This window comes from Carassius carassius, chromosome 45 (assembly GCF_963082965.1).
Source record: "Carassius carassius chromosome 45, fCarCar2.1, whole genome shotgun sequence".
NCBI classification, from domain to species: Eukaryota; Metazoa; Chordata; class Actinopteri; order Cypriniformes; family Cyprinidae; genus Carassius; species Carassius carassius.
The window spans coordinates 18,662,906-18,688,029 of record NC_081799.1 but is presented as its reverse complement, the minus strand read 5'-3'; the positions used below and the strand labels follow the sequence as shown (position 1 = coordinate 18,688,029).

Sequence of the window (25,124 nt, the reverse complement as noted above, 5' to 3'; positions counted from 1 at the left end):
GAACTGTAGATGTCACTGTTTTATACTGATTACAGGATTTTTTTTTTTTTTGTAATCAAAGTAAGCATTTATGTAACAGTGGGTTTTGATGTAAATCTGAAATGGCTTTTCTAATTTACCAGACAAAAGCTAACAACTAAATACCCTGCATTTTCAGGACTGTAGATGAGGTCACTTTGTTTATTAAATTAGTTCAACCTAAAAAGAAAATTCTGTTATTGTTTGTTACCCAAAACGATTTACATTATTCCTTTCTTAGTGTCAAACTCAGTCACATGCTCTCAAAGTGCTGAATTTTTATTATTATTAAGTCTTAATTCTATAATGCATACATTGAATACTTGTTAAATCTGCACAAAAGTACAAACATTAAATTGGATTAGAATGCATGGAAAATCTATGCAAACTGTTCAGATTTCAGAAACATCTTCAAATATAACATCATGAACTGGCCTGCAGGGTAAGTACAAAAAAAGTTGAAAATTCTGTACAATTTAAGAAATAACAAAAATCGAAAAAAGAAAATGATCCTATATATATATGTTTGGTATTCAAAGTAATTATTCCAGTAATATATTACACATGAGGGAGTAAGTGATTGATTAGTGAGTTCCTTGATATTAAAATGATTATATTTGGCATAATCACTGTCCTTGCTTGTAGAAATGTTCATAAAGACAATCGTGACCTCAGACAAATAGCATGTGACTTCCAGCAGATGCAGCAGCCTATCAGGAATTATTTTTACACACATGGTAGATTTCAGTATGATGGTGCTATAATTAGGTCAGCTCAGGTTCAGCTATAGAGAGGTCACGATTAAAGCAGGAAATCATCAGCCCTTCATTGCTTTTCAATACTTTTCACATTAACATGCAATAACAGAAATAGAAAATTCTATAAAACTAAAAAAACGAAAACAAAACATGATTCAGTGACTTCCATGAGCATCGACTCTGTAATGATGAGTCTTGAACATATTAACACTCATATCTTGTTCATGCAGAGAAATGCATGTATTTCAGTCACACAAGAGCTTCCTTATGAGGTCAGAGTCCTCCAATGCAGCTGTAAACAGACCTCACTGTACACCAGAAACAAAACTATACATCAACATGTGAAATAAAAACTTCAGCGGTCTTCAAACTTAAACTGAAGGTGGCAAAAGTAACATCTTGGCCTGAGTTCCTTATGTAATAAACAACTGAGCTGCATGTGCTACACAACCTGGAAATCTTAAGTGTGCTTTACGGTCACTATTCACCATCTGCTGCTGCAAAATTTAACCCTCATTTGAAGGCACAAAGCTGATAGTATAATGCTAAGAGGGGCATGCGGTTTGGAAAAAGTGAAAACATTTAAATGCAGCGGGGGGAAAAATAGTGTTAATAAATGGGTAGATGTGTCAAAGTTGCTGGACATCACTTAATACTAAATAGAGTTTTCCACAAATAGAGTACATTAATGTAAAGATCTAGAGTGAAAGAATTAAATACCTCATTGCACTTTCTGTTAAACTAAATACTTGAGAAACTAGCTGAGGCTGAAGTTGCCGTGTAGTGAAATGTAGCTTAACTGAACATCACATTTTAATCAAATACTGCAATACACTTTTCATGGTTATTCATATCCGTAAACGTCAGCATTCCACTTAAATCCTTGGTGACAAAAGTGCATCTTGGGTAGCAACACCTGCCTGACTTTTTTGGTCTACAAAAATGAAGTCGTCCCAGAGATAAACCAGTATAAATACATTACACATTGGACAGAGCAACCTGAAGGTCATTTTAGGGTATTTTGGTCAAATAAATGTGCAAGTTTGGAGAAAAGAAAGTGTTTTAGTCACAACATCATAAAACCCAGTGAAAGAGCTATTGAGTTGAGTGGATGTTTGGTGTGAAGAGCTTGGGAGTCTGTGGATATGAGTGCAGGGAGATACAGCGACGCGCTGCAGGTCGTTTCTATACGAGAGAATGCTGCTAACCTTAAGGCATGATATCTGAGGACTGTGCGCTCTTTCACATGAGGTCTTATGACAACAGTACTCTTCAGAGAGGAAAATATCCTGGAGCCATTCCAAAGTCCTGTAAGCAAAGAGAAAACCTTTATGGAAACAACTTTTGTGCAAAGATAACAAGAACTTTTAATTGCTAAAATGACTAGTTGAACTAATCTTTAAGAAAAGAGAAGTACATCCAACAACTGTGAAGATGATGATAACAGAGAGGATATAGTTGAAATCCCTTTTTCTTTTTTAAATAAACTTAACCTAAAGTGGTAGTATATGAAAAATGAACAAAAACACTTAATTTATATTTTCCAAAAAAAAAAAAAAAAAAATCAAAGCTAAAAATCTTTAGTTGTGTTACAAATTTGAAGTTGATATCTTTTAAATAAGATTTTGTTTGGGTGCAGTACCAAACATTTCTACTAGATGAAATTTGCTTCCCACTCATTTCCAATGTGGTCATTTTCAACCGCGAACAATACAAGAGTTTTTTTCCCACAACCATTTAAACCTTTTTGAATCATGTACATTATTTTTTTTCCTCAAAACCTTTAGCAAGTTTCAAACCATTCAGATGAAGAAATAAAATAATAATTTGCCACTCAAACATGAGCTTGAGCATTTAAAACAGCACGTGGAATAACTGCAGCTCATGCCCATCATAAACAGAAAGTTATTATCCACTGGTGTGGATGCTAATATATTTATAGTCATCATTCTTGGTGTGAACAGGCCTTAAAAGGTAAGTTCAACAAAAAATGAAAATTATGGCTTTACTCGCCCTCATGGCATATTTAAAATATTATATACACTTTTCTCTCACTTACGCTGTCATACGTGCATGCTGTTCCGGGAGGATGACGTAGGATGCAGGTGTAGCACATGAAGCGCAGAGGAAGGACAGCAAAACAAAACGGCGGCCACAAATTTCAAGCACAAACCGAGGATTTGTAAAGAAAAATGTTGGAGGATTTCGATATAAGCCAAAAGGAGACTGGTTTTCTTTTGCTTAGGTAAGAAAACTTTGCATCCTTTGCTCCTGTAAACAAACTCATGAAACTAGCATATCTCACCAGCGCGTGCGCTGTGCATACGTGCTGCATCATCCGTTAGCAGGAGTAAGAGAAAAGTGTTCATAACATTTGAAATATGGATATTTTTCTTACAAAAACTCATTAATTTCACTACAGGAGGACTTTTCCCCACTTCCCGGCACTGTGTGAGGCATGTTTTATTACGGATGTATTCGCTTTATTTGAGTACTTTTGGAGTGTTTAAAAAAACACCTACCTATAACTCTGATTGGATTCATCTAAAAGAAGAAAGTCATAAACACCTAGGATACCATGAGGGTACATAAAACAGGGGCTAATTTTCATTTTTAGGTGAACTAACCCTTTAAACAACCATTTATACCTATTGCTATAAAGTTTAATAATTGTTCTAATACTTTTACATGTCCTCATCAAAACTATAAAGAGGAATAATCACTTTCAGAATGAATGAACAATAAAACATTGACAACCAGACTCTACCAGACTTGAACAAGCAAGAGCATTTAAATGCACTCATAACAAACAATGATATTATCTGTTGGTGTGGACACTTATATAGTTATTGTTATAACTAGCTTTATAGCTATCATTCTTGGTGTGCACAGGCCTTTACTGCTCTTTACTGAATCAGTCTGATGAATCTTCTGAATGAAACCACTGTCACACCAGCCCAAACTAAATCCCTCAACCTCAGTGACAGTAAAGGCCCGTCCACTCCAAGAACGATAACTATACTAGCGTCCACTTCAGTGGTCGATATTGTCTATTAATTCTATGCGCATGCACGTCTGCTGCTTTAAAATCTAAAGATTGTTGTAGCAGGATTGATTCTGATTGGGTCTCAATGTTTTTTTTGTTAAGCAACTGGAAAACAATAGGTCTTAAAGTGATTCCAACCATATAGTTTCTCTGTGCTTTTATCGTTATAGCTGTGGTGTGAACTCTGCTATTCTTTAATATTAAAGATGATTTTTAGAACTATATATTTAAAATTATCTTTATAGTTACCGTCCTTGGTGTGAACAGGCCTTAACTGGCTGGATGTTCAGACTGAAGACTCACCTGATTATGACTCATTCTCCATGGTAATTGAAACAGGCTGACATACCTCTGCAAGAGAAACCAATAGAGATCAATTTCATAAATGCATACATTTGCTCATATTACAGTGTAATCAGCCGACTACATTAGGAAGCAGGCGGGTGTATATTAAGGAACATTAAACAAGCTCAGTAAAGTTTCAGGGAAGTCACTGGATTTTTAATACTGTCTAGTGATGCCTCAAATTCACAGTGTTCTCTGGCATATATGAGGGGTGTGAAAGCTGAGTGTTGATGTACCGATGTTCGCCGGGCTGCCGTCTTTCTGCTCCTCAGAGTGCATATTGTTGCCTAGGAGATGATTCTGTGACTCACTCAGAGGTCTGGGGTTTGTCTGTCCATCAACAGTGCTGTTAACAGAACAACCATTATGTGTCAGTCAGTCACAAACGCTTACAGATGTTTTCACTGACCTTACCTCACGACATTATACTATTAATGACTATGTTTCTGGGAAAACAGATCTGGGATTTTAAAAAATTGAGATAATGAAATGATCTGAAACAGCTGAGGGGAAAAATAATCATAGTTTAATTAGTCTTCATGACAAACTGCAGAATTATACTATCTGTCATTCAAGTGACTAGTGGTATTGTTAACAAATGAGAATGTAATTACCATTTAATGCCCTGGTGTTCCACATTGCCTTGCTCTGAGTCAGTGTTGACTAGGCGGATAGGGAATGTGCAGCCGTCACCCAAACTAGAGGAAAAAAAACACTTAACAGTTACCATAACCTGCCAAAAACATCTCATGAGAATGCTTATAAAGTTAATATTAACATGAATTTACATGTTATTCGATGTCTTAAAACACATTCATGCATTGAACTGTGAATGATTCATTTGTGTACAATTATTCCAAAGGAAAAAAAGTTTACGTTTTGTAATCTTTGATTGAAATGCAGATCTCCCTCTTAAACACTGTAAAATCCCAGATGTAGTGCCCTATGAAATCAGTTTTATTTTTTCCAAATTCCGTAAAACAATTTCCCAAATTCCATTTTTTTTTTCCTGTTTTAATTTCTCTGGGTTCTGTGTCTTTTTCTGTTTTTACAGCAATGTATTGAAATGTTAATTAAAAATAAAGATTTTATGGTCCTAAAAAATACATTTTCAAATTCAGGTATATTTTGTCCAAATTCTGTGTCTTCCATTAATTTTCTGGATACCAATTTAATGTATTTATTAAATTTTAATAATCAAAAGCATATCTAATTAATAGAATTCATTTAAAATTATAAACTTTTTTCTCTAAAAAAAATACAGTGTTAAATTCTGGCAAATAATTTTTCTTGCAAATATTCCTTGTAGAATAATGGTTTAATAATAATTGTATTAGCAGTAGTAGAACTTACATTACATTAAGTAATATATTTCTGTGAAAGTTTCTTCAAGTTAAACCAAACTTTTATTTTGACGGGTTGCTGTGAAGACCTTTAGGTTTCTGTTTGTATATGATATGACGATAGTTTTTCTCAAAAGAGTCGGTAAAATGCAGTTCTAGAGATTATGTTCATGTGTTCATGTACTCATGTATTGAGGCGATAGAGGCTGAAAACACTGTAAGCGTTAAGCACGCTTTTTGATTTATTCAATTCTATGATATTCTGCATTATACAGTAAACTCCATTTTTATGACTGGATTCCACTTTTTCGCCCATGTTTTCCTCCTTGTTGAAATCATAGGAACCTACAAATGATACTTGATGGATGTGTTTTGTACCTGCTGTAAAGGGGCAAGCACCAACACTTCTTTTGGTCTCCGAACACCTGTGTGACATTCTTGCGGAAGCCCAGAGTGAAGCCATTTTTATCTGGGCCATTTCTGAACACCGGTGCCCTGAATGCCTCTGAACAGATGGATGAGAGATTAGAATGGGGTCTGTTCCTGCTCTACACAACACAAATAACACCCTTAACTTTAGAACAAACTTTTGGAGGTGCATCCAAACTGCACTGTAGAGCACAGAATGTTTTTTTTCTTCTTGAAGTTTGACAATAAAATATTGTTCATAAGCATGCCCGCAATCCACCCCCACATTCATTTACATTTCACTTCTATAAGTTTTATTGGATGGCTGAACATGTGACTTGCCAGTAAAAAACGATGTTGAAAAATAGGTCAAAATATGGAACAAAGAGATAGGAGGACTAGAAGAACAAACTGGTCTGAAATTCTTTTAAGGAAGTAATTAGACTCTAAATAAGCAATAACTGTATTTACTAGACAGGCATTTCCTGAAAGAAACAGCAGTGTTCACAGTGTTGCAAAAGACAACCAACCACAATTTATTTTTCCGAAACTAAAGAACTATAAGAAAAATATGATGAAAAATAAGGAGGAGCAAATATTGACATTTCAATAGTATAAGGAGAAAGAGGAGGAAAGGAAGGAAAAGAAAGAGAAGTAGAAGAATAAGAAATACAAATCTAAAAACATACTAGAATAAAAGCCTCCTTTTAATCCTCCATCACATTTCAACCAAAAAAAAGATGTTAAAAAGGAGAAGGAAACGGAAGAGATGGAAAAAAAAGCAAGCAACAACAACACTCGTACACTTACCTATAGTGGTTCTGTTTTTTCCCACGAGCCACAGGTGGTAGCTGAAGAGTGACAGGATACTGATGAAGAACATGGCCGCCACAAAGAACAGGAACAACACGTGGAACTTTGCATGAGTGTCTGGCAGGTGATTCTGTTGAGCAAGAAAGCAAAGCATGAGAAATTGACAAAAAAAAAAAAGAAGTGTTTTTTGGGATTGGTTCAGAACCAATAAATGCATCTGTATATGTAATATGCTAAACCACACACTTTATTGCAACACTGCTGTTTATTTTAATCAGTAAGAGAATACAAAGCAAAATGAGTAACAGTGCAACACAAAACCAGCGCCCACAGTCAGAACAGTGCAAAGCAAGCGTGAGTGGTTTACCTCCGGACAATGCTCTATAGCCCTCCGTCTGCAAAGCTTCAGACAAAGTGTTAAAAACACAGACAGTATGTTAGAAGCAGACACATCCCTTTTTTCTTCCTTCTTTCTGTGTCTCAAGAACTGACACGCACACACAAAGATCATTGCATGGCATTTACAAATGTAAATGTTTTAGTAAAAATATATGGAGAAAAACATATAATGTTATATGTTGGTATGATTTTTAATGTTTTGAAAGAAGTCTCAAATCAAAACAAAGCAGCTTATTTTATTATATTATAATAGCAAAATTTTAAAAATATTATTTCTTTTTAAAGAACCGCTTTATATTTTGATATATTTGAAAATAGATTTTCAGCATCATTACTCCAGTCTTAAGTATCACATTATTCTTCAGAAATCATTCTAATATGCAAATTCTGAAACATTTATCATTATTATCGATGTTAAAACAGTTGTGCTGCTTAATAAAAAAAAATGTTTAGGATTCTTTGACAAATAGAAAGTTTTATTTGAAATAGAAATCTTTATAGAAGTCTTTATATTTGCCACTTAAGATAATTTAAACTCAAATCAATTTATATATTTATTTTATTTAGTGTAGCTGTGTAATAAGCAGGATATAGTAAGCTAAATAAATCCAAAAATGTTGTGATAATGACTACCTGACTGTACATTAGCCTTCACATAATTATTTAGGCTAAGTTCATTTTCATGCAGACAGGAGAACAGATTAATGGAAAGACAAGCTGAAGTTGACTCTCTGATATAGCAGAAGGTGTGAAGCGAGAAGTGTGATAAATGAAAGGAATCAGATGTCTTTGTTTAAATGTGTGGACTTACTGTCCAGAACTTGATAAAGTACTGCAAAACTGTGGCGGCGATGTAGACGCAGTACAGCATAGAGTATGCCAGGAACAGCACAAAGAACTTATAGTTGGAGAATCCAACACAGTTATTAACCCTGGAAGAACACAGAGAAAAACACAGAGTTAGTAGTAGCTAAAGCACCCATGACAAATTTTGTGGCAACCTAATTTTAGAATACAAACTGAACGAATCCCCAGTACGTACCATGGACAGTGGTGATCCATTTTCAGGACGCATCTGGGGGGGGGAAAGGATCAAAATACATATTATGCAAATCCAATACAAGCAAGGCAACTATGTTTTCTGAGTGGACTCACGTGTCGCAGGTGGAGCAGTGATGACATCTGTCCGGCTTGATCAACTGACAGCGGTCACAGTACCGGATAGCTGAGGAGGACAGAGGACTCATTCAAAAAACTGAACATTGTGTCATTAATATAGACATGGTTACATACACAACTATTCAAATGTTTGAGCTCATTAATTATTTATGTATTTTTACAGAAAATAATGAATGATTAATTTACTTGATCAAGTGACAGTATGCATGTGTATACACACACAAACACACACAAACACATACATATACATATATATATATATACATACATATATATACACATATACACATATACAATATATATATATACACATATACATATACATATATACACATACACATACATATATACACATACACATACATATATACACATACACATACATATATACACATACACATACATATATACACATACACATACATATATACATATATATATATATATATATATATATATATATATATACACATACATACATACTAGGGGTGTAACAGTTCACAAAATTCACGGTTCGGTTCGATACAATACACTGGTGTCACGGTTCGGTTCGGTTCGGTACGTTTTAGATACAGCAAAAAGAAAAAATTGGCAGATAAATTTCCTTGATTTTTCAAAAATGTTTTATTTATTAAAACTAACAAAGTATGTTTTTTTTTTTTTTTACATTGAACAATGATGGAGCTATTCTTTACCCATCTTCTATGGTGTTTTCTTAGCAGCATACTGTATAAAACAAAAACAGCTCCTTATAAAAAAAAAAAATGAAAATGTTATATTAGTTATGAACAAATACAAAGATGTAACTTTTTATATGGAACTCTATAACTCTTTATATTGAGTGTGTTTTTACTCAATTGGTTCTCTATAGGGCTTATGTTTTTTGGAACAAAGCAGGAATTACGGTCTGTCTGAAATGGGCTCGTGAAGGAATATTGTAACGGGGCTCAAATACAATAAGCATGTTCTTAAAACCTAGGCGCTCGCTCACTCAGTACGCGCTGAAGGCTCGTTGCAAAATGGCTAATGCGTTTAACAGACCAGAAATAGAAGATCCTTCAATAACCAACAGGTCTGGTGTTTGGGTGCACTTTGGATTCCCTGTAAGCTATAATGGTGATGATAGAATGAATGGTAAATAGTAAGGTCTCATATCCGCGGCTATAACTTAAATGTAGCCTACCAATCGCCGTGGTGATGTCTTTTGCCCTGTTTGAATCCGTTGGAAATGTCTGTCTAAATGCTGCGAGGATAGTTTGTTGTATGTTTCTCCTTTTTTCCGTCTTTTCCCAGATACTGACACACTAAGGTGATGTCGGCGTAAATGAGTTGACATGTTTCAAGTATTCCCACTGGTGTTTTTTTTTTGTATTCCCGCTGGTGTACCCTAGATGTGACATATCGTTGTTTTTATCCACCACTCTCTTGCCATCACCATTATAGCTTACAGGGAATCCAAAGTGCACCCAAACACCAGACCTGTTGGTTATTGGAGGATCTTCTATTTCTGGTCTGTTAAACGCATTGGCCATTTTGCCAGTTTTTTTTAATGCTGTTCTTTAGAACTTTCTATTAATTAAAGAATCCTGATGATAATATCACAGCTGCAACAAAAATATTAAGCAGCACAACTATTAAAGAAAAGAAAATTCTTCTAGAGTACCAAATCAGCTTATTAGAATGATTTCTGAAGGATCATGGGATACTGAAGACAGGCATAATGATGCTGAAAATTCAGCTTTGCATTACAGAAATAAATTCGATTTTAATGTATATTAAAATAGAATAATAATATACAATAATAAATATTATTTTCTTAAAACAGAAAACAGTTATTTTAAATTGTAATATTTCACCATATTACAGTTTTTATTCAATTTTTGATTAAATAAATGCAGCAGTTGTGATGATAGCCTTTAAGAAACATTAACAAAATCTCACTGACCTCAAACTGTTGAATGGTAGTGTATAAGTCAAAGACAGCCAATCACAATAACAATATGCAAATAAAAAAATTATTTGTATAATTTAATGCTTTTTAATTTGTATATTGCATATGTTATCACCGTAACAGTTTGATTAAAATAGTTGATGCAAACTTTAAATGACACATTTTGTGTTATAAGTTTTAAATATACTTTTAAAAGGTACACAAGTGGTTGGCTGAATTTAAAAAAAAGAATGGGGGATTTCAATGCCATTGTAAGTTCATAAGCTTACCCCCAGATCCTGTGCGTGTATATATGGGCAAATTTCTGGCCACTCTCTTCAGGATTTCCTGCTGGGCCTCTGGAAACTCCTCTTTCTCATATAGCTCTTTATCTGCTTTAGGGAGACAGAACTAAGAGAGACAACAGGATGTTAGATGGAGATGTGTATGGGAAAAGACCAATGTGAATCTGCATATATAACTAAATTCAACCAGAAATTCTCATTTTTAAGAAAGACAATTTTAGTATCATTTTCGCCATATTCATTGACAAGATGGCAGACACATGAAATTCTGTGAGCCGGACTTGTTTGAGCATGTGTGCTCACTTCCCATCTGTCTTCCTCTTCTCTGTCATTATATTCTGTGGTAATAAAACTACAGAGCAGCCAGAGTTGAAAGCCTCCTGCTGCTTCTGCTGCTCCTCCAGATGTGAGGAACATTACAGAGCCTGAAGCCAACCACATACACATTACAGAATAATAAATATTTTGCTCCCACACAGCCCAGGTGGAATGAGAACCTGAGAGCCAAGCAATAAGAAACCATTAACAAGATCTAGACGAGTGCAGTGTTGTTTTAGTACAATTTAAATAGCATTACATTTGTTTTATGCCTTTTATTTTTATAGTCTCAGTTTATTTTATTTCATTTTGTTTTAATAATTGTTTTTTTTTATCTGTTCAGCTTTAATTTGCTATTTCAGTTTTAGTCATTTTAGTACTTTTGTATATCTGCTAGTTTCCTAAGCAACGGTTCCTATTTTCTATTATTGATTTTACTATCATCCAATAGTTATATTTTAGCTTTATTTAGATTTTAATAGTTTGAGTTTTATTTTAAAGTTAACGAAAACAACACAGGACTACTGAATCTAAATATGTCTGTTCTGAAAAAAACAATGCTACATACTAATAATACAGTGCCTAATAATTAAAACACTATTTAAAAACTAAATGGTTATAACTATAACATTAGCCATTTAAGTTGGTGTATCTATTAATTAATCTGTTACTTGGTAGAGGTTAGACAGATGGCAACATGGATAAGTTGTACAACTTGCCCACATTCTCAGGAAAACAGCAACAGTGCTAGACTAAGTATATTAAACATTAAATATGTAAATAAAGAAACATGGACAGAGAGACAAAGAGTACCTCTTTTGAGGGGCTGGCAGGCTTGGAAATGATGGTCTTCCAGTAAGACCATATGAACATGAAGAAAAAGACGTGAAACACTATCAGATAAATAACTGCAAGAAAAACAGCATGAGGGGAATTTTAGTAAAACAAATCAGAATTCATACTTACTTAATAACACAATAATAGCTGTTACTTCATAATCTAAATGGGATGTTTTGTTCATTCTGGTATGACAAAACATGTGATTAAGAGAACAGCAGCTGGCCAGATTAGCTAAGAGAAAGATTAGTTAACTGTTTTTGCAATATTGTGTGTTTGGTTACACTGGAGTTCCTCTTACCTTGCTCCTCTGTGTTAGCGATTGTGTCTGCAGAGAGAAAGAAGCAAAGATCAATCAGAAATCCCATCAAGAACAACTGGCCCAATTCACAAAGCCATCTGCTGAGTGCTGGGATTCTAATTCTCTCTCAACACCCTTCCAGTTCCCACTAGATCAGCCCAGTAAGACCAGAGCGCCAGGCGACTGGTACTGCCATCTGGTCAGAAAGAGCCTTGTGTCAGTCACGGATGGAATACCCTGGTTTTCATGACGACTCAACGAGTGACTGACAGATGCATGTCGTGATGGCACAGTCAGTGAAATCTCTGACAGTAGGAGTCGGTTTTTAAAAGAGATTTTTTTTTATAGTTAAATATTTGTTTTAATTATACATTCATTTTTATTTTATCAAACATTTTAATAAGCATGTAAATATTTATTTTAAAAATCTTTTATTAGAGTGTGTCGTTGATGTTCCACCCCTTGCTTCATTTGTGAAATAAAAAAAACATTTACTTGCTACTCTTATGTAAATTAACTTTTATTATTTATACTTTATTAAATATTTCAATAAATTACTAAATATTTAAAAGTACTTTTTAAGTCAAAATATGTAGGGTATTTAAATGAATGCATCATATATAAAGTTTCTTTTTCCATTTTCCTTTGTTTTTTCAACTTGGTTCATTTATGTCTCACTGGTGTTAGATTGTACTAATCTATGATTTATTACTGCTTAAATTAATCTTTTATGAGAGTTTTTCACTCATGTCACTCAAAATCGTTGTTTCATTTGTTAAAATAAGAAACAGGGGTGGGGGTCAATTTGAACTTTTCCCTTCAACTCTCATAGGTCACCATGAGTTCATCATGTCAAATCTACAGACCATCACAGAAAAAAAAGAGGGGGAATCAATAAGGAAGGATTAATGATATATCACAGCACTTTACTAGAGTAATAAATGGACCCAACACACAATGAAATTAGTATTTTTAGACACAGAAGAGGAAGTAATAACTGGGTGGAACTGCAGTGAGTATAGAGCTCACTGTGAAGTGCTTAACAACTGCTCAAGTTATATACTTCGACATCACAGATGTTTACGGTCATTCACGTTTCACACTTTATTTCTAAAAAAAAAAAACATTATAAATAAAACGAATCACTTTTAGCTTTGTTGCAGTTCACTTAAACTAATAGTTCACCTATGAAATAGAAGTGATAAAAATTTCATTTTTGAGTTAATTATCAAAAGAAGAAAAACACTGCATTGTGAAAATGGAATTTTAAAAATCATAAATATTCCATATAATAAACTTATTATAAAAATAAAGTAACGAGAAACTATACATTTCCAGTAAAGGCCAGCATAAAAGAACAGCGTATCACACTAAATGACACTGCTAGACATGAACAACTACTCCTCTGACTAATGAAAAACAAGTTTATTGGTCAGATTATATCTTCCTGACAGACATACTTTGCTGTATAATCTGAAATGGGAATATTATTGAAAATAACTAATATGTTTACGTTATTTTCAGTGAGTGAGATCTCAAGCGCTTTAATTATCAGGCGTCGTCAGTTTAACAGCTGGGCTTAGCTATCGCTCGAGCTTGAACCTGCACTGTATACAATAATTGATATCAAAACACAAGTTCATAAACAATTCATGACATTCGACATGAATTATGCACAAATATGAGTAACGTTACTATACTGAGAAACTGAGCAAAATTTCGAAACGTATCTTGTACCAGTCAGTTACTGACACTTCCTGCCCAAACCACTGCAACAACTAACCAGCAACTTTTATCTGCTGTGCTGCATTCAGCCAAGTCATCTTAGGTCGACACTTACATATACAGAGCTCCACCACGTAAGCGTAGTAGGACCAGCACACGACCAGGTTGATAAAAATCACAGGTATCCAGGATAAACCCCGTTGACAGCATCTTACCGCATGAGAGGGCGCCATCTTTAATCCGACCCTCGGAAAGGGTGTCGGTGACGTCACGGCACGAGTATCGTCCGGTAGATGTGCGGACAAAAACAAAGAGCTACTTCACAGCAGGAACACATTAATTCCCCATTATCGTACGATTGCTCTTCAATGTACTCTTTTTTTAATTAATAATAGAATAAACGCACAATTTTATTCGATGTATTTCTGTGTGATAAATAAACCTTAAAGGAACAGTATAGGCAAAATTAAATCGCGTTCATTGTCATTCTGTCTTACATTTTATCAGACTTAACTTAAATAATTTTGTTGTTTCATCAGCGTGAGGCTTTAAAAGACTATTCACTACTTGTACGGCATTTTTTTTTCTGGTCAAAATCTTTTAATTGTATGCCAAATATATTTTGTACACTGCAAAGCTCAATGAAAGGTCAAGAAAATACATATACAGTAGTCATATAATGAATTAAAAACTTTTATTAGGTTTATATATATATATATATATCTGTCCCTGGCTCAAGTATATTTACATGCATACCTAGGCTACATACATACATACATAATTTCTTTTATGTTTTTAACAGGAATTTCTTGTGCTCATCAAGGCTGCATTTATTTGATCAAAAATACAGGGGGGAATGTAATATTGTGAAACATTATTATGATGTAAAATATTTTTTTTCTATTTTAATATATATTCAAATGTAATTTATTCCTGTGATGCAAAGCTGAATTTTCAACATTATTATTGTAGTCTTCAGTGTAACATGATCCTTCAGAAATCATTCTAATATACTGATTTATTATCAGTGCTGGAAACCTGTGATTATTTTTTTTTTTAATAAAAAGTTAAAAAGAAGAGCATTTATTTAAAATAGAAATCTTTTCTAACAATACACTCTTTAGTTCAAGAGTTTGGGGTCAGTCAATTTTTATTCTTTCTTTTTTTGAACTTTTATTCAGCAAGGATGTGTTAAATTGTTAAGAAGTGATAGCAAAGATTTATACTGTTAGAAAATATTTATATTTTGAACTAATGCTGTTCCTTTTGACTTTTTATTCATTAAAGAATCACGAAAAAAACTGTTGCCAACATCGCTAATTCTAATAATAAATCAGCATATTAAAATGATTTCTTATAAGGATCATGTGACACTTCATGGAGTAATGGTTGATGAAAATCCAGCTTTGCATCACATACTGTAAATAAATTATATTTTAAAGGATATTAAAATAGAAACCTTTTTCTGTATTTTTGGTCAAATAAATGCAGCCTTGATGAGTATAAGAGACGTCTTTAAAAAGACATGCAAAAAGACATAAGAAAAAGTCTTACTGATCCCAAACTTCTGCCCGGTGTTTGTGTGTCTGTGTGTGTGTGTGTGTGTGTGTGTGTGTGTGTGTGTGTGTGTGTGTGTGTGTGTGTGTGTGTGTGTGTGTGTGTCTGTGTATGTGTGTGTAAAATATTTATTTTTTATTCAATTTTATTTATTTGTATGTTTAGAAGGAAACTGATGTTCACAAATAAGTGCTTCAGATGTTAAATATAGGCTGTATGTGAATGCATTTTGTTAAACTGAAAAATATAAAAGTCGAAACATTTTTAAATGCATTAAAACATGTTTTAATATATTATCAAAAATAAACAAAAATGGATGAAATATATTTCTTCATATACATAATATATTTTGAAATATACTTCAGTAAATATATTGTATTAATTATTTTTACCACATGTTTAAGTCAAACCAAGTCAAAGTAATTACCGCTGTTTAAATGTGCGCACCATGTTGAAAGTTACTAATGCTTTTATTTTTTTTCCACTTTTATTTAGTTGATTTACATATGTCATAAATTTTACAGTCTGGCGTTGTTTCATTAATCTATGATCTATCACTTTTAAAATTCATATTTTTATGAGAATGTGTCATCACTGTTACAGCTATGGTTTTATTCGTGTAATTAAATAAGAAACAGAACAAAACAAAAAAATAATAGAATATTTCACTAGCAATTCTGCATTACGTCAGCAGAGGGAAGCAGCGCGGTAGTTTAAGCGTCACTGTTGGTCTGCCACTGAGACAGTGTAGCAGCGTTGCCAAGACTGCGATTTTACCGCGGATTTGGGCTACTTTATTGCTGTTGCTGCGGGTTAAAGAGATCACGATAACGTGATATTTAACCATTGGAGTGTGAATGTTACCAGGGAAACCCCGCCAAAAACGTGTATTTTACCCCCACAGAACGCGATTTTAAACGGGGAGTCTCCGTCGAAATGCAATCGGGCTAGTTTTTGTGTAGCGATTGGGCGGGTTGTGTTGTGAAAGCCTGGCAACCTTACAATGAAGAGGTGAGAGGACTTGAGCCAGGGACAGAAAAGAACACGCTATATATTACAGTCTGGATGGATTTGAATCATCCAGCTAGGTTTACTCTAATTAAATGAGTTAGACTGGATGTCCCAAACGTCACTTTTATTAATGTGCTACTTTGCATTTGAGCATAAATTGATTTATTGTTAGATAGTTTGCTGGCTTGGTGGGCTGTATGCTAAGTCGGTTTATTTGTAAGCTTTGTTAGATTCGTGTTCAATCCCTGTGCCCTGTTCTGCAGGGGAACTGCAGTATCGTTTCCAGATGTGTTTCATTTCTCTATTCTGTAGAGAACAGACCCCTCTGGTCCTTTCTCTCCATCTCTGCTCTTCTCCTCAGGAGGTTTCAGAATTGAGTTCGTCAGAGAACCAACTAAACATGAAACAAAGAACAAATTGTCTGTTCACGTGTGATAAGTAGATCTTGTGCTGAGCCCGATTTATAACTCCTGCTCTTGATCAAATACTCTCTCACACACAAACACTGTTTTTGTGCTCTGCGCTTTAAATATTGATATAACGAGTCCCTTTTTTAAGCAGTTATAATCAGGAGAAATTCATTTCAAATGATACAATTACAGTCTTGAGCATCTTATGACACACCTGACTGATATATCAGTAGTTTCTAGCTATACATTAAGCAAAACGTCCTTTAACAAACTATACCTCATGCTTGGGCCTTTTTATGACATCTAAACTCAGTCTGAAAAATTCTGAAATTCTCATTCCTCTAAATTAGTCTTCTTGCACTGGATGACCATGCTGTGAATTTTGATATAGGTTACTGATCAAATTTTTGTAAAGTCAATGGAGCACAGCAGTCACGTGCTGTTACATTGAAGTCGGCATGAACTGAAAACAAAATGTAAATGCGAATTTTTTATTTTATTGTGAACAATTCATCCATTGACAGTTTTTATTGAATGAATGGTTCACCCAAAAATGAGCATCACCAGTTGATCCTCTGCAGTGAATGGGTGCCGTCAGAACAAGAATTCAGACAGCTGATACGAGTATGACTTCAGTCCATCACTCAATGCCTTGTCCAATGGAAAAGCTGCATGTTTGTAATAAACATTCATTACGTTATTTATTTATATATTACTTTATATATATTTTATCTTCAAACCATTGTTTCCTACTAAAATACGTGTCTTCTATCCATAATAATGCTTTCTCCAGGACCAGTGAAAAAGTTGCTTCATCCTCATCTGAATCAAAAGTAAAATATGCACAGATCAAGTACTGTTTACTTGTGGATTGTGGACTCATTCTGATGGCACCCATTCACTGCAGAGGATCAATTGGTTAGCATGTGATATAATGTTAAATTTCATGTTCTGATGAACGAACAAACTCATCTACATCTTGGATGGCCTTGGAAAGTGACAAAATTTTCAGCAATTTTTCATTTTTGGGTAAACTATTCCTTGAAAAATTTTATAATAACAAAATGACTTCTCCCTGGTAACATACAGTATATGCCAGACTTCTCTATTAATTTTTGTTCACTTAAACCATGTAATTTAGATCTACTTTCATCCAAACAACAAACGATAGAACCAACTCAATTCTAATTTTTTTTTACTTAATCTATTTCAGATTTATTTTACCTGTAATCTGTTTCACTCTGATGTACGTCACAAGATGATTCACAATATAATGATTTTTGATGCTTCTCTAATAGTAAAAAAAACTGAATTGACAAGTGTTTTAAGAAGATTAGCCTATTCAATTAGGTGGCACATTCGTGGGTGGTTTATCTCTTCTAGCATTTGTTCTAGCCTATCACTCTTTTTTTTCGTAACTATTTGTGTCTCAGCACAAAGAAATGTGTTGTTCGGTCTGGCGGTTTGCCCCTGTTTAGTGAGCCCCAATGAAAGCATTCATTGTTTTGTTGTGATGTGTGAAGGAAGGAGGAAGTGGTCTGTTTTAAAAGAGAGAATACTGAGCAGATAAGGACAGAAAATTAGATGTACATAGACAGAAGCAGACCAAGTGTCATGCACTTAACTACTTTTCAGGGGAAACCAATGACAGTCATGGCTCACCTGGTGCCAGTGAAATCCGACTAAAATCAAGTTTCTTTTTTCTCCATTTTCATATTCCATTGTCAACATTTGTAAGGGTAAAAAAAGCGTCTGTTAAATGTCTTAATTTCTGCTAAATGAGTAATGTATTTCTGATTTTCTTAAAGTCTAAGTTTAACACTTCTTTATTCTAGAATTATGCAACATATCATAGTTTATTTATTTGTAATGTGCATATAAAATCCACTTAGCTGAAAACTCATGATATACATCAACAAGATGGATGTGCAAAAAAAGAGATGGGTGCGATATGTAATCTCATACATAAATGGAAAAAAAGAGACAAATGGGGAGAGAGAAATACTTTGAAAACGGGCTGATTATAAAAGACAGCAAGAGGCATCAATATGCAGAGATGGGGATACTGGAAGGGAAAGATTGGTCAGATCCATGACGTAGGGCATGCTGATAAAAATGAGTTCTAATGACTGGAATCCTTGTGTCAATAAAACCCTAGAGAAATAAGTGTGACACAGCTTAGCAATAGGAGGGGCTCCAAGCACATAATGTAGAACATGTACTTATGTCCTACAGGAATTATGTGTGTGTGTGGGGGGGGGGGGGGGGGGGGTTGTGGGTGGTTGATTGGGAGGGGCAGAATGAGAGAAGGAAAATTGTTAGAGAAAGACAGTGCATGTTAGATGATAAGAGATGGGGAAAGTGAAGGAAATAGACTTGACTAACGACTTGACAATTAATTCAAATCATAGCTTTATTAATTACAACATTTCAACACCCCTTCAATATATTCTCCCTCTGATAAACATAAATTCAATACACAGGCTTGGAGTGATAACATTCCAATCAGATTGATATTTTGAGTGGCTTGTTTGTAAATCTATCCCAGCAGGGATGCCGTAAACAAAGCCAGTTGCTGCCCGTGTTGTCCTTTGTTCCATATGCAGCAGTGATGCTGATATGAAGAGAACTCGGTCACGAAAAGGAAGGATAAATCTGGATGAGTAACTGAAATGTGAGAGATGGGAACACACTGGATGAAAACAGGGAGTGGATAGGGAGAGAGAAAGAAGGAAAGAGGGTAGGATGATGACAGCCCCTGGCTCCGCTCCATTGCTGACGAAAGCTGCTTAGACCCTCAGTTGCCATGGTGACCAGCTGGAGCAGCCAGAGGAGAGGAGCAGAGAGAAAGGGAGGGAGAGGGAGGGCGGAGGCTAAGGAGGGAGCACAGCAGAGAGAGAAAAAGGGAGCGCTTAAAAAAGAGGGAAAGAGAGTGGAGACGGAGATAGATGCACGTTGCTAGCAAAAACTGTCTACAGAGATATAAAAGGGAAAAGGTAATTTATTTATTTATTCTATTTAGAGTTGTATTTCATTCATCTGAGTGTGAGGTTACAAAGAGAGAGCGTGTGAGCATAGACCGAGACACCGAGACGAAGGTAAAGACACACTGCAGTGGAGCTGGAATATGGATGCACAGTCTGAGAGCTGTGAACCACCACCATGTGACCCTCAGCCTCCAGGTAAAATCAGAAAAGCCTTCAAACTGTTCAGCAAGCGGAAACCTGGGAGCAGTGTCGCTAGCATCTTCTCCATACGTGGCAAAGGAGATGGCCCTAAATCAACGCCATCAAGGAGCAAAACCCTGGAAGGATTAAATGAGCCTACTGCCCCAGAAGCAGAGGCAGAGCAGGTGGATCTTGACCAAGAGGATGAAAGTCAACAGGATGATGCTCCAATGGAGGAGTTCACAGGTGAGAACATGAATTCAGAAACTACTCCTACGAGGCAGTCCATCTCTTCTCTCACCTCTGCTAAGTCTCTGAGCTTCCTAAATATGCTTCGCAAAGGCAGACGGGGACTTACGGGAGAACGGCAAGCTCAGACTGAGTTTCAGAGGCCCGGGCGGCAACGGAAGGGCCTGAAGGGATTGTTTGGTACAGTGCGCTGGCGTGGTAAGGAGAAAGATGATGATGAGGAAGCTGAACCTGGCCCTCCCCTTCTAGCTTCTCGCTCCAACAGTGTTGAGATCATAAAGGAGAGTCTCACGCTGACACCTGGGCCTCCACCTCGCTCTGTGGAGGTGACGGAGGAAAAGCCTACACCACAGGAGGGCCCTACGTCATCTGAAGTCTCTGCAAAGGTGAGCGGAGCAAGCAAACCTCCAGCAAATGAACGCTTGAGCACACTGCTAGGAGATATCTCATCAATTTTAAGCTTTGATTCACTGACAGCATGTGGAGATATTGTAGCAGATGTAGAGGCAGAATGGGTCAAAGCTAGCAGTCGAATGGAGGGAGCACCTAGCACATTGAAAGTGGATAATTCAGAGAAGACTTCATCTTCTACGACTTCTAACAGATCAAAGCCCAGCCCTTCCCCCACTTCTACTCTCAGCCCAAACATCTCCTCCAAATCTTCCCCTACTTTAGCCACCAAACCCACCCCGTCGCCTACCACCACCAAGCCTATTCCCAGCCCTTTGACAAAACATGCAGTTACCTCAACATCCTCTCCGGTGACCAAAATGTCACCGTCTACGCCTACTGGCCCTTTTATCCCTACCCCAACATCCAGCCCTCTCTCCAAACCCACCCCTATGCCATCAGCTATGCCTATAACCCAAACTACCCCAACACCTATCCAAACACCTCAAGCCACGGCAACTGCAACAACTACTCCAGTTACCCCAACCCCTACATTGGCCTCCTTCACACAGCCTATATCAAGCCCCACAACCAAATCTACCATTACCCCAGCTAAACCTGCCCTGTCCCCTCAATCCAGCCCTGAAATCAAGCCTGACGCAATAGCTAGCTCCACAATGATCAAACCTATGCCAAGCTATACACCTATTCCTCCATCTATCTCAACCCCTCCTTCTGAAACCTCCCCCTCACCCACAATTAGTTCTACCCCTGAACCTGCTGCAATTCCTAAAACTGAACCTGCCCCAACCCCTGTACCTAAACCTACCCAAGCCCCTGCTCCTGCAACAAAACCCACTCCAAGCATTACCCATGAATCCAAACATAATACTTCTACCTCTGCGACCAAATACATCCCTTATCCACCACCTTTTGGTAAACCTACCCCAGCCCCTGCACCAACACCAAGACCAAAACTTGTAACAACATTTGGATTGTCGACAAGCCGAAACACTGCTCCTATTGCCAAGCTTGAGACTAAACAACCCACAGGACAAACTTCAAAATCGAATAGCCAATTTGGCACAGCATCTGTAAGGAAAACCTCCATCTCTGAGCCATCTGCACCTGTAGCTAAACCCCATGTTCTTATCTCTTCCTCTGTCACCGCAAAATCACCCACAGTTACCTCTGCACCACAAGTTCCAATCCTGAAGTCTCCGTCTGGTATTACTCCATCCTTCATTTCTTCAAAAAGATCAGATGATGATTCCAGGATAGATTTAAGGGAGGACCTGGTAAGACAAGAAGGAACTGACAATAGAGACTCAGTGGCTGCTCAAAGCATCACCAAGGCAGTGAAAAGGGGCCCTGCAGTGAAGCCTGCAACTCTGAGTAAGATCCCTGTTAGTGGGGGAGGCAGACCTCCTAAGCTGCATCATAGAGATTCCCAGCCCAATGGAGATGAGGACCACTCCAATCTACCAACACCAGTACATGAAGAGGAGAGCCCATTCACTCTCTCACGGGAAAGCAGCAGCAAGGAGGCCCTTAGTGATGTCTCCACAGAATCAGGGGCTATCACCCCAAGCCAAGAAGACATTTTTGATGGAAAACTTGGTTTCCAGACATCAGCACGTCCTGCAGCTGGTGCCACAAGCTTAACCCGGGAGTCCAAGATCCCAATCAAACATGGATCTACTGCAACCTATCATTCAGTACAGGGGAGGGCAGAAGCTACACGTTCCAAGATACCGGTGTCCAAAATGCCCGTTCGTCGGACCAGCAATAAGCCTGCACCAACAGCTACAGCTGCCATCACCCGAAAATAATTGCTATACCAATGCTGTCTATGGCAAAATCCTGGAACATTCCACTGGCAACAGTTTTTTCAAGATTTACTTTTTGATATTCAATCAGGCATCACTGCGCCTGGTTTACACCTTTTTTGCAGCACAAGAACAACTGGATTGTTACCATTATTTGAACTAATTTACACACTGGTGACAATCACACAATTCTTTTATCAGCTCTGTGTTTTTATTCACATAACTGTTGAACACACTGATGCTGTGGATTCAACTCTGTGTGCGACCAGGAACAGACAGCACACACACAGGCCCTGTCTAAGTGATCCCTATGGCAACCAAACATGCAAATTAAATGGCAGGCACTAAAGCACAAGAGCCCTCACCTGGAATCCAAAGCCATGTAGACCTTCTCTGAAGAAACAAGCAATGTATCCATCCATTATCTCCGGCATCTTAATAGTCTGTAATGGTCTTTTGTGGTAATTAAAAGCCTCAGAGAAGAAACAATTAATACAACACTGAGTCTTGTGGTCTTTCATCCAGGTCTACAACACCAGAGGAGCCCAGTATCATCACAAAGGTGCTTTTTTCTTATCATCCTACTTGCCACACAGGAATAAAAAAAGTTTTCTTACAGAGCAATGGAGGGATCTTCGTAGCATTTGTTACTTGGACATCTTTTTTAGAATTTTTTTGTCTGGTGTCCTTTTCCAGTTTTTTTATTTTCAAGTGAACTTTGTGGATCAATGTTAGTCTTCTTGGAGCTCCTTTGTATTGTATGCAAACAAACAGAATCTCTTACCTGTACAGTTCACAGTTCATGCCAAGACAGGATATTCCACAGTATCTTTTGAATGTATGTAGCAGAACGCATGCCCTACTTTTTCAACAAGATGAGCCATCTCACTCCTTTTCCTCTCCCCACCAATGTCCCTTTCTCATTGTTTTTTTAAACACTGTGTTAAATCACACAGTGCCTGTCAGCTGTAACAAATGTATATAACGTCATCAAAGAACCAGGAGGCATATGGATCTGTGGATTTAATTTATTTTTTTCTGCCTGCACTGAACATTGTGTGAGACTGCATTAAAGAAGGCTATGGACAGTAGAGGTGATGTTTCACAGACAGTTGGTGTTATAGGTAAGCTAAGACTTTCATGGATGACAGTGATGTTATGTTTATCTTTTTCGTTTTTTGAAGTTGCCATCACATGCACATGTTTAACAGATGACTATTTTTGTGTGTATGTGAATGAGTGGGTGTGATTATCTTAATGTCACAATGTTTCCTATTTAATCAATAAAATGTGATAATACATTGAACTGTTGCAGGTTGCTTTATGATATGGGAATGGATTGCATATGACAGAATTAGGTTGTGAGAGACTGACTGTGTCCTCTGTAGTGACATTATGTAACCGTGTTACTCTTTGGTTCGAGGACAGACAGTAGGAGTGGAACCCTACAGAGCTGTCCACTATTAAGACCCCCCCCCCAGCCCCCAGGTTCCTCTACAGTGCCATGCTGTTTTGAAAAACCCACTGACCTGAATAGCAAACCTCATGAATGTCAGCATTCCCTGGTCAGTGAGCTGTAAGTGTAGATGCTATAGAATTCCCACCACGCAACCATGCAGCTGCTGCATGCAAATGAAACATTTCTAAAGCGTTACGTTGTCTACGAGGACACAGATATTTAAATGCGGGAGGCTCTAGATCATCATCAACCTATATAAAATATAACTGAGCAAATGAATGAAGGCTAAAATGGAGGAACAGTGGTGCACAGCGAGAGAATGAGACAGAGAGGGATTGTGGTATAGATGGAGAGGGAGAACAAGGAAGGGGAGGGTCGGAAAAAAGAAAGCCTTTCGGTTCCATCACAGCTGTGCTTTTTGATGGTCGTGACATAGCAAGAAATGCTAAAAGCGGTGCGCAGGGATCTCGTTTTCTCACGTTCTTCCATTTTCATCTACAGCCATTTTAACTCCTAGTATTGTAATCACGTTAAAAGTAACTGATGTTTATAGGGATGAGATTCAGGCATTGATATCCATCACGGGAGGAACAGAGGTAGAGGGGGGTTGCAGTTTTCCCATAAGGAAAAAGAAAAACAAAGGATTGATATTTACAGACAAAACTCCTCACAGAGACACAGCACAAACAAGGCTCTGTTGTCCAAATCAGAGCCCAGGGCAGTGGGATTGTTTAACTGGAAAAACACGAGGACTTCACCACTTCACAGGGTGATTAGTCAAAGAGCAGCCCACTGTTAATGGAAACCATCCTTTGCTTATGGATCTGTCACCCCCTGGAGTCGATGAAAGATGAAAGCCTTACGCACTAACTCGTCTGTTGCATGTGCTGCACCAAACACTACAAATAATGATGATCGCATAGCCTCAGTTACAAAATTTGACATGAATCATTTAAGCAAAAAATGTCAAACACAGCCTGTGGTCTGATCTAGGGGTGCAAATGAATATGATTGAACAGTGCAGGGAGATAAATCCTGCATGAGGGTCCTATTTTGAGCCTTAGTTACACAGTATTGTCTAAATCTAATGGCATATAATGCAGCCAAGCAAGACTTTACCAGAGGCGATCCTCCCCTCAAGCAGATGGCATTAAATGATGGCGGACTTGCTAGCCATATTCACAATTACACGTGCAGACAAACACAACTGTTTAATGCAGCAGATGAGGTCACAACGAATAGGATTAAAAAGTGATTTAATATCATCTGAATATGCTTTTAGTTGATGTGCTTCCAAACATGAGCTTAACACCATCATGTCTTTGTG

General features: G+C 36.8%; 2 protein-coding genes across 3 annotated transcripts; one reads left to right on the top strand and one right to left on the bottom strand.

Annotated features, from left to right (window-relative positions):
• Nucleotides 1-614: 614 nt before the first annotated feature.
• On the bottom strand, nucleotides 615-14,018 carry LOC132127121 (palmitoyltransferase ZDHHC20-A). Of its 2 annotated transcripts, XM_059538761.1 has the most exons (14): nucleotides 13,841-14,018; nucleotides 12,001-12,027; nucleotides 11,676-11,770; nucleotides 10,530-10,650; nucleotides 8,286-8,355; nucleotides 8,173-8,205; nucleotides 7,942-8,062; nucleotides 7,099-7,134; nucleotides 6,729-6,861; nucleotides 5,889-6,015; nucleotides 4,782-4,865; nucleotides 4,404-4,513; nucleotides 4,126-4,173; nucleotides 615-2,084 (listed from the first exon to the last, which is right to left on the bottom strand). In XM_059538761.1, exons 1-13 carry the CDS (start codon nucleotides 13,956-13,958, stop codon nucleotides 4,130-4,132), a joined length of 1,119 nt encoding a protein of 372 aa, XP_059394744.1. In that variant the 5' UTR covers nucleotides 13,959-14,018; the 3' UTR covers nucleotides 615-2,084; nucleotides 4,126-4,129. The 2 variants fall into 2 exon arrangements, with proteins under 2 accessions (XP_059394744.1, XP_059394745.1); XM_059538762.1 differs by lacking the exon at nucleotides 7,099-7,134 and having other exon boundaries at nucleotides 13,841-14,016.
• Nucleotides 14,019-19,582: 5,564 nt separating this feature from the next.
• Nucleotides 19,583-23,644, top strand: LOC132127457 (APC membrane recruitment protein 2-like). Its single transcript, XM_059539344.1, has one exon. The coding sequence runs from the start codon at nucleotides 19,831-19,833 to the stop codon at nucleotides 22,339-22,341; it is 2,511 nt and encodes an 836-aa protein (XP_059395327.1). The 5' UTR covers nucleotides 19,583-19,830; the 3' UTR covers nucleotides 22,342-23,644.
• Nucleotides 23,645-25,124: the final 1,480 nt, after the last annotated feature.

Bases quoted from the DNA above. Each gene is read 5' to 3' on its own strand.
- LOC132127121 (XM_059538761.1), bottom strand. From the start codon at position 13,958: ATGGCGCCCTCTCATGCGGTAAGATGCTGTCAACGGGGTTTATCCTGG. The intron at 8,356-10,529 runs GTAAGCTTATGA...TGTCCTCCTCAG, and splicing joins TACACGCACAGGATCTGGGG to CTATCCGGTACTGTGACCGC. The intron at 4,866-5,888 runs GTACAAAACACA...TTTTTCCTCTAG, and splicing joins TGCTTGCCCCTTTACAGCAG to TTTGGGTGACGGCTGCACAT.
- LOC132127457 (XM_059539344.1), top strand. From the start codon at position 19,831: ATGGATGCACAGTCTGAGAGCTGTGAACCACCACCATGTGACCCTCAG.